This window comes from Chelonus insularis, unplaced genomic scaffold (genome assembly GCF_013357705.1).
Source record: "Chelonus insularis isolate UGA/USDA-ARS -01 unplaced genomic scaffold, ASM1335770v1 contig_94_pilon, whole genome shotgun sequence".
Lineage (NCBI taxonomy): Eukaryota > Metazoa > Arthropoda > Insecta > Hymenoptera > Braconidae > Chelonus > Chelonus insularis.
Window position 1 is genome coordinate 2616572 of NW_023276783.1, and position 9524 is coordinate 2626095.

The 9524-nt window shown below is 28.1% G+C and overlaps 1 protein-coding gene across 1 annotated transcript; it reads right to left on the reverse strand.

Annotated features, from left to right (window-relative positions):
* Nucleotides 1-5151: 5151 nt before the first annotated feature.
* Nucleotides 5152-8128, reverse strand: LOC118072845 (antichymotrypsin-2-like). Its single transcript, XM_035092982.1, has 8 exons — nucleotides 7887-8128; nucleotides 7536-7789; nucleotides 7124-7303; nucleotides 6495-6705; nucleotides 6049-6260; nucleotides 5779-5970; nucleotides 5566-5704; nucleotides 5152-5506 (listed from the first exon to the last, which is right to left on the reverse strand). Exons 1-8 carry the CDS (start codon nucleotides 7891-7893, stop codon nucleotides 5373-5375), a joined length of 1329 nt encoding a protein of 442 aa, XP_034948873.1. The 5' UTR covers nucleotides 7894-8128; the 3' UTR covers nucleotides 5152-5372.
* Between the last annotated feature and the right edge of the window lie 1396 nt (nucleotides 8129-9524).

The following is a 9524-nucleotide window of genomic DNA, read 5'->3' on the forward strand; positions in this document are numbered from 1 at the left end:
GAAATTGCTAATTTCGCACAGCTAATTCAATTAGGGGAAATAGTAGTCGACAACGAAACCGTTGGTTAGTGAATATATAGACCACGTTAAAGTACTCCAAGGACATGAACCAAGTGATCAGAATAGTGATTTAAAAATATTTCTATATCTTTAATACTCCAATACTTCCTTTCTTATTCACATGAATAAAATGAAATAATTAAAAAATATAATAGAACATAAAAATAAAATAATTGAAATATTCACAAACTTTCATGCTCGTCAGAGAGGATAATTTCGGCAGAGGATTCGCGCTCGTTAGACTTTACGATAATAATACTCAGCGGGAAAAAATTCCGCGGATTTTTAACGAACATCGATAAAATACACGGTTACAGATAATTCAATAATATTTTATCGCACGCTCGTTAGGGCTTAACTGTGGCTTCTGCTAATTGGAAGTAGAAGCTATGCATCAGCTGCACCAACCAAATTGAGGAAAATACGCGAGTACACACTGTGCCAATTTAGTATTCGCAAAAGATATAATTAATAAAAACTTTGCAAATGATATTGTTGGCCATTTTTTTACATGTATATCTTTCGCCATGTATATATGAACTCAACTCAGTTAATCATTAAGTTCAATTCCATTCACCATAAATAACACATGGTTACTATAGATTGCATTTCATTCTGTAATAATTATACAATTCAAAAAATTAATAATTTACATTAAAATATTAATATTTAAGTAGAAAAAAATTGTTTAGAATTTTATTAAATTTTAAAATGATTTTTTTCGGAGTTATTATATTAAAAAATTATTAACTAATTAATTAATACCATTTATTTCATCAATTATTTTTCACGAGTTAATTAATCTCTTCATTTAAAATACCAAAATGGTTTAAAATTTTATTTTCTTAATCGAAAGTTATACAAATATATGGAATAATTAATTATTCATCTCTTCTGAATTTTAGGAGTATATTTCAGTATAAGAGAGAAAAATGACAACTTGGAGTAGTGAATGTGAATTATCATAAAGTAATTAGTAAGCATTAATTATGTAATCAAGCCATATGGTATTTAGAATATTTTGTGATTGTGTAAGTCCATATAATAAGGAACCACTGATAGTCGCGGTGGTGGTAGAAATGGTGCGTACAAGTCTAGGAGGTTTGCCACAACTAACTCATGTTACAAACGATCGAACAAACCATTCTCATTAGTCTAAGTCAGAACCAGAGATAAACTATAATTAGGAATAGGCGCATTGCTGATGGTAAAATATTACTTTCGTTATTACATGTATGACCTCAACTCACATCGTATGTTTCACACTGAGGTATCACTAATTTATTAAAAACACTGAAAAATATATTCTAATTTGAATTTGAATTTATATCTGAAATAATTTTTTGATAAATTTATTGAAGTTGCAGTCATTAATTTGGAGATAATTTTGTGATAGTTATTGATTGTATTATTTAAATTATTTAAATTAATTGGTTGGATTATTACTTATTACGAGAAGAGGTTTTTTTTTTTTTAATTCAAACAACATCCTCGATGAGTCATCTTGAGGCTTTTTATCTTGAGGAGTATTATAAGAAATCACTTCTGCTCCTTTAGCAGGGGTCGAGTATCATCCTATATCTATTTGTGATGGTCGTAACACAGATGATTCAACGATTCTCTCAACGAGAGAATCGTACAATACTATGAGAGGGTGAAGCCTACAATGGACGTTTCCAACGACATACTGCTACTTTTATTGCTATAATATCCTAAATCGCGCATACGGTCTCAGACTTTGAAATTCCGCTTTGAATATCTCAACATTGCTATCATAAATTCTTCCTATACACATGTTTAATCACCAAAAATTATTTTCCCTTAATAAAATGTACTCTCTTTTTTCCTGTGTTATTGATAGGCCTTTTTGATAGGAAGGTTCTTTTGGCAACAGGAAGTCGTAAAAATATATAAATTGTTGTTGATGCTTCCTAACAATTGGATATGTAATTTTGAGTATTGTAAATGATGTAAAGCTTGAAAAAATTTTAATATTTTTCGAATAAAATTTTAAAAATAAAATGCTCCAAAAGAAGATAATGATTTTTGAAAAGGAATTATTTACCTTAAATATCAATTTTTAGGAATAATTAAAAATTTCATTTGCACATCTAGAGAGAAATTTCTTGTTGTACTAACTAGTATGATGGTTGAACATTCATCAAGTTCAACCAGTTAGTTGTGATAACTATTTCCAATAATTACTGTAACTCTTTTTCCAGTTGACATAACTATTCAATAGTTCTCTCAATTAGAAATACTACAGTTATCGTAACTATTTTTCAGTGATAGATGGAAATAGTTGGAGCAGCTATCTCAATTTCTATCAGTGTACATACAGAGATTGCAGGAACACTTTTAGACAAAGTAAATAAAATGTATCCATATAAGTTTGTATAGTCAGAAATTAAGTTTTAAAAGTTATAATAAATGTAATAATATTTATAAAATAATTTAAAAAAATGACACATTTAAAATTTCAATTCAATACAAATATTCATAATTTCATTCTTCTCTGAAATATATTGACAGATCTATTTTTTATCTTCCACGAACATTTCATCATGATTTCCATATAAAGTCTGATTAAAATTTTTTTTTATAAAAGTCTAGGAAATTTTCATGAATTAATTTGATTCTTTTGTTAAAAATAATGGTAATTGAAACTATAGTATTGAATGTTAAAACGAAATAGCAATAGAATTTTCGAAATTTCTAATAAATAGTTGACAAGCATAGATTTGTGCGTACTGCATAGTCGACTGTGGTGAATTTGGTGTTGATGGAATGTCGATTTATTCCAATAGAATCGACAATTTTAAAGCTATGTATGGTTGTACGCGCATAGTTCTCGTAGCTCGAGCTTAGCGCAATGGAGCCATCACCCATTTCATTCTCGCTTTAAATCGTTGAAGGGGGAGTAGCTCTAAAAAGCTCGTCTGCCTCAGCATTTTCACGGGTTCACAGCCGCAGCTATTAGCTGCCGACCATTCTCGTAGAGCTTAGGTCGACATGATTTTTTTCCTCGTTTCTCTTTTCGCTATCACCTCTTTTTTTTAGATATATAGGAATATAAATATCGCATACGTGTAAATGGAAAAAGATAAGAATTGCACTTTATCATTTTCTTCTAGTGACCAATAGAGTCTGCCATTCTGCAGCATGTTCGAGCTAATTATTTTGTGAAAAAAAATATCGATCATTCTCTTGGATTTTTTTCTTATATATGGCGATAACGAACTTGGACGTTTTTTTATCTAGAAAATAATCAATTATTTTGTAGATTATTTAAAAGAATTATCTACTTCTTCAATTTTAATGATTTTAATGTTAAATAAGCTGAAAAGGTATGCTAATTGAGCTGTCGATATGTAATTTAGCATGAAGGTAAATAGCCTATATCCGGTGGGAATAACTAACCTACAGGAGTAGCATTTGTGGTCACTACATCTGAGGTAGTTATAATCAATTAAAACCTAATAATGTGAAATATACGATTTTATTTATGTTTCTATTAATTTTTCTTTTAAAATCCATTCACAATAGAAAACATGAAAATGTTATTGTAACTTATATTAGAAATTTTTTTTTTTTGAAGCTAAAATAGACTGAACTAACTTGTTTCAAAATCAAATTAGTTTTAAATTTCAAAAATACAAAAGAATGTAACAACAAAGGGGTTTCGAATCACAATCGACGCAATTTTTTTTCGACTTAACGCAACTTTTATTTCATTTTAATTTGTTGTTTCCTGAAAATCTATTTTTTTTTTCTTTAAAAACTTGATTATTTCAAAATGCGAACGTTTTTTTGTTACGCTTATATGATCACAAAAGATATTAGCTTTTCTGTTATTAAAGCATATCTACCTCAGGTTAAAATAACGAAAAATTCATATCATGATAAAATATATAGACTAAAGATTGCTCCTCTACACAACACTAGATATATTTTTATTTTTCAATCCTTTGAAATGTCTTTCATAAGATGTTGACAAAAACATTTCTTTCTGATGGAAAATATATGATGAATTCGATTCATGAGAAACATTCTGTTTGGAGTCAAAAGAAATTAGAAAATATCGGAAATGTACTTGACTTTGATAATACTTATGATAATAAAAGTGAAGATAGTAGTGATGGAGGAAAGGAAGTGATACGACTCGAAGTAGATTGATCGGTAATACAATCCCAAGTTGCAATCTCCTCGGCAGCCCGCGAAGGCCGCAGAGTTATGCGCTCCGGTTGTTCGAATGTTCAATCGGAAACGGATCTCTCTATAGACGATGCGGTTTTGGCTTAGAAAATACGGCACGACCAGCAATAGAGTATCGACAGATCTCACCTGATAATCGCAATTGACAATCAACCACGGGCTTTTAGGTACTATGTTGCAAATTTACAAGAGTAAACCGTAAATTTTTCTCCCAAACTAATTTCTATTCAAATATTTTTCATTGAATCATATAGATTTATAAGTCTATAAATTCACTGCAAATCTCAAATTTTAAAGTGTTTTATTGTACTACACTGTTCATTTTAATATACTCTAAAATTGTTAAAACGTGACATCACCTATTTGATTAACATTGCCATTGTTTTTAGAACACTTGAAAGGTGACCTCATTTTGAAACACTTTCGTGTATTGAAATAAAATACTACAATTTCAGTACTCGTTTACTTTTTTTTATATATTCTTAAAAAATGCCACAATAATAACTTACTTTATCTTTTAAGAATAATAAAAAAAAATATGAGTTAACTTCTATTACAAATATTTTGAATAAACATTACGTATTCGTCATTCAAGAAATGATAATGCAATACATATTTTCCGTTTTTAAACAAATATTAGTTTAATTAATAATAAAAAATACATAAATAATAAGAATTTTATTCGATACATATTTTATTTTTTATCAAATGAATATAAGAGATCGATGAATGTTTTATCTTATAAGAAAAATGGTAATTATAAATATTTTAAGATAATAAAAATTTTACTACAATAAATATTAATTAAAATTTAAATAATTATAACATGTGCTACAAAATTGTAACTTGAGGTCAAACATTTTTTTCAATAATTCATTTATTTTTGCAGCGAATATTTTTTATTTATTTTTGTTGTAGTCAAAACTACAGACAGGTTACCAGTATCATCAATGCAATTGAATACAATAGTTTTTAAAAATTGATGGTTCTGTTTACCTATCTCCATATTTTTAACGTATTTTATACTTTTAATATTAAAAAAACATACATTTCTTCTTGATTTTTTTTTGTTTATTCATGTAAAATATCGTATTAAATTAGTTTGATGAAGTTGGATCAACAACTCTTGCATAAAATACAGGAAGTCCTAAACTTTTTAGCACAATTGCACAAATAAAGGGTTGATTAACTGTGACCATGCTTGCCGCCATACGATCTGAGAAACTTGCGGCTAAAATTAAAAATTACGTTAATATTTTTTAAAACTGTATTATTTTTTCCCATTCTTACCTGATACAGCAGCAGCTATGCTGCCTTTTTCATTGACAGTCAGAGATGCTTTTTGGACTACTTTACTTAAATAGATTGATTGATGGTCGAGAAGACCTCTGAAATCTGCATCACCTTTAAACATTGACGTCATTCCCATCTTAAAATAAAAAAGATTGTTAGTAATCGTAAAAACAATTGGATATTAATCTTTTGTAAATTTAATATTCTTACTTTCTCAAAAATTGGTTTAACATCCAGTGTAGATTGAATTTTGAATCTCGGCAATTTAATATGAACGTTTTCTTCATATAGATCCAAATGTTTGAAATTAATGAGATCGAGATTTTTTTCAAGTAATTCTAAGTTATGATTAATGGGAACAAGAATAAACATACTAAAAATATCTCTATCATTTTCTCCGTGCTAGAATATAAAATTGTTCATTAGTAAATGATAGTAGATTAGAAATTTTTTTTTTTAATTAAAATTAAATTATCTTACCACATAAGGCAATTCAACAAAAAATGTATCGAGTTCTGAAATTCGTCCATAACTGAATTCGTTGTTTATGTACATCATTGGGACATTAACCGTTTGGTTTTTACTAATGTAAAACGGTTCATCTTCAGTGTCGGCAATATCAAATGGTATCATCCAATCACCTTTGAAGTAAACAGCATTTGCTAACATCAACAAAATGTCAGAAAGATCGTCTAAAAAGAAATGTAGTTATGAAATTCTCTTATATTCCGTTTGATCGATATTTACACTGCAAATCTCGATTGTCAAACACGTGTTGTTTTCACACATTTAAGTATGTTAAAAATGACGTCATCCATTTGACTAACATTTTTAAATCATTTCTAACATACTTAAATGCGTGAAAACAACACGTATTTGACAATCGAGATTTGCAGTGTATAGTAGATAATTTGATTGAACATTACCTGAGTTTACAATTTCAGTTATTTGATTTTTAGTTTGTTTTTTACACCAGTCATTTATTTCTTGCGCTGCTGATTTTGTATTTTCAAAATCAATCTTTCGTAACTCGGATTTCAGATGTGTAACAATCCTTTGACGATAATCTGGTACAATATCAAAATTTTTGGATGCAAAAATAACATTTGCTAACTCTAAGTCTACTCCATCAACATTCTAAAAAAAATTTTGTTTGAAAACAATTTTTTAATTTTTCCTTCTCAGCAAGCATTATTGTTACTTTTAGAATTATGATTACAAGTAGGAAAATATTATTTTGTTAATAAATAATTGACTGTACTAATTCGACAAAAACAGTAGTCCTTATAAATATGACGAAGTTAAGTGTAAGAAAATGTATATCATTTTGAAAAAATTCATATAACTTGTCTTCTAAAAATGAATTAATGAAAATTATTACAAAACTGTCAATATTCAAAGATTCTTTTATAGAGAGTACAGTTAATTGTTTCAGAAAATATTATACAGTAGTTTAATCAACTATTGCACAATTTTTAACGTTTCTACATAAAAATTTAGAAATTGAGTAATGAGCTGAGTGTTTTTATCATTTATAAATAAAAATTGAAAATACCTCCATAATGTCGACAAGGTCGTGGAAACCCATCAATGTACGAGTGTTGAATTCCAAGCCTGTTTCTCTTAAAATTTCATTCAATGTCTTGCCACGACTTCCAAATGCTACCATCATTAATAGAATTGAGATGCTAATTGGTGAATAGATCACATTTTGACCAGGTTTACTATCTAGTACCTATTAATTATCATCATTATTGTTATAGATATTACACTGTCATCTATAGATGATGTAATTAATGATTTAAAATTAAATGCACAGTTAATTTTATATAATAATTATTTAATTTTAATTAATGCAAAATATGGTTTTTTATAACCTAGAAATTTTCAAGTATTCGAAATTTTTAATTCAAGATATAGACAATTCTATTTTTCTTTTTAACATATAATGATTAATATATCCTTACGGTTTTGGTAAGTCGTTTATGAAAATTATCCAATTGTTGAGTAAACTTGGCTACAAGTCGATTGTCCACCTTAGCTGGTTTTATCCAGTCTGCTGAATAAATCGACAATTGTTTAACGTTTTTTACTTCCTCGTCTATATCATTGGAAGGGTAGTAAAATGGAGAAAATTCCGTTTTTTGTGGTTGGACATTATAGTGTGGTGGATTGCACAATGCATTTCCGAAGACTGAGAATAATAACATGTATAGAAAGCCTGCAATGAAAAGTAAATAAATTGTTCATGACCTAATTATAATTAATGGTAAACACAATTGTATAAATTGATTAGAAGATGAATTAACCATAATTACCTGACATCGTATTAGAATGTTCCTTTCGTTACTGAAGTCAACAGTCGAATTTGTCTTAAAAGCTTTCGACGGACGCTTATAAACTTTTTGTACCACCTGTTTAAATCTATAAATCCCCGATTAGATCATATTTAAAAAGTATATTGTTATTTTTTTATCAAACTGTAGTACATTTAGTTGTACTTTATGGAGCACAATTTAAAGATCGTTGTTCAAGAGCAATAAAAATTTTTTAAGTAAACCAAAAAAAGTTTACTTTGTAAATCTGATATCATTAATTACTAATACTTTATATAAATTTATAAATATGAAAATTAATAACATACAGTTTATACATTTTATCTCTAATGAGTCACAAGTGGAATTCCCCACAATATATTCCGTCACACTAGTGCAATCATCGTTATAGTAACCAAGTAAATATGATTATTTGAACATTTCGTAAAGTTAGAAAAGAGCCTACAATAATTCTTTAGTTTGTTTATGGCATTTAATGTTACAAATATCTAAGTGTGGTATTTACAAGTGACAAGAATTATAATATCTCAATATTACGTAGCTTCATTCATTAATTCTAAAGCATATATAATCTTGATTTTTTCCAATCTAATTCACCATCTTTCCAGTTAATTTAATATTAAGCATTGTTGTCTTTTAAACATTCTTTTACTTAGTTGATTCAAATAATACGCTCATTTTTACAGTAGTCATTTTTACTTTTTTATGATAGTCTATTTGTGATAACATTTTTTATATAAACACATTTGTTAATACAACAAGCCCATTATTCATAGATTATCAATGTCAATACTGATAATAAATGTACGTCTCATGGATCGACATTTTCTACAATAACACTCCGATCATGAAATTTTTGGAAAGAGATAAAAAAAAGTTATTTCAAGTCCATTAAAAAAAACCCAGATTATTATCACAATAATTGATTTAAAATTAAAAATTTTATCGAATTTTTTTTTAATTTTAATAAAAAGTCATGAAAGGAATTCTAGTTTTTTTCGTGAAGATTTAAGAAAGACTATAGAGTAGAAACTCATCAGTTAATGGAGAGACCGTAATTAATAACATCTGCATCGTTTATCACGCCGATCCATGCGCTGACTTATCCCTTGTTGCCACAGGGAGTTTGGCCCGACATTGAGATACACTAGGACACACCAGATTCTTGTGAGCGTGCCCGCATCAATTCTATCGCTCATTACGCAATCTACCTTCGGCGTTTTGTAATGCCCGTACTCGTGGGATAACCGTAATGAAGTGCGATTTATACGAGTGTGCTATATTATCTCTGGTCAATGAATAAGCTCAAGTTCAGGCGAAATTCAAATGAATCATGAGAAATATCCGAAAGATGCATAAATAGATAAAACCACGTAATTGCTCAGACCCCTTTTTTAACGTTATCCGGTCTCTTTCGAGATTTAATTGCATTTATAAATTAAATATTTTGTGAGTTACAATGTTTCCATTAAAAACAAGTTATTAATTATTATTTTTTATTCTAATTTTATATTTTGATGAAAATTTAATTGAATATAAGAACTAGACTAATAGCTGGACACGGCTTAGAATATTTAATTATTCAAATTATAAGAAACTCGAAATTAAAATGCATTAACT

Coding starts and splice junctions, on each gene's coding strand:
- LOC118072845 (XM_035092982.1), bottom strand. Junction 6,706..7,123: donor ACCTTGTCGACATTATGGAG/GTATTTTCAATT, acceptor AATTTTTTTTAG/AATGTTGATGGAGTAGACTT. Junction 6,261..6,494: donor AACTGAAATTGTAAACTCAG/GTAATGTTCAAT, acceptor ATTTCTTTTTAG/ACGATCTTTCTGACATTTTG.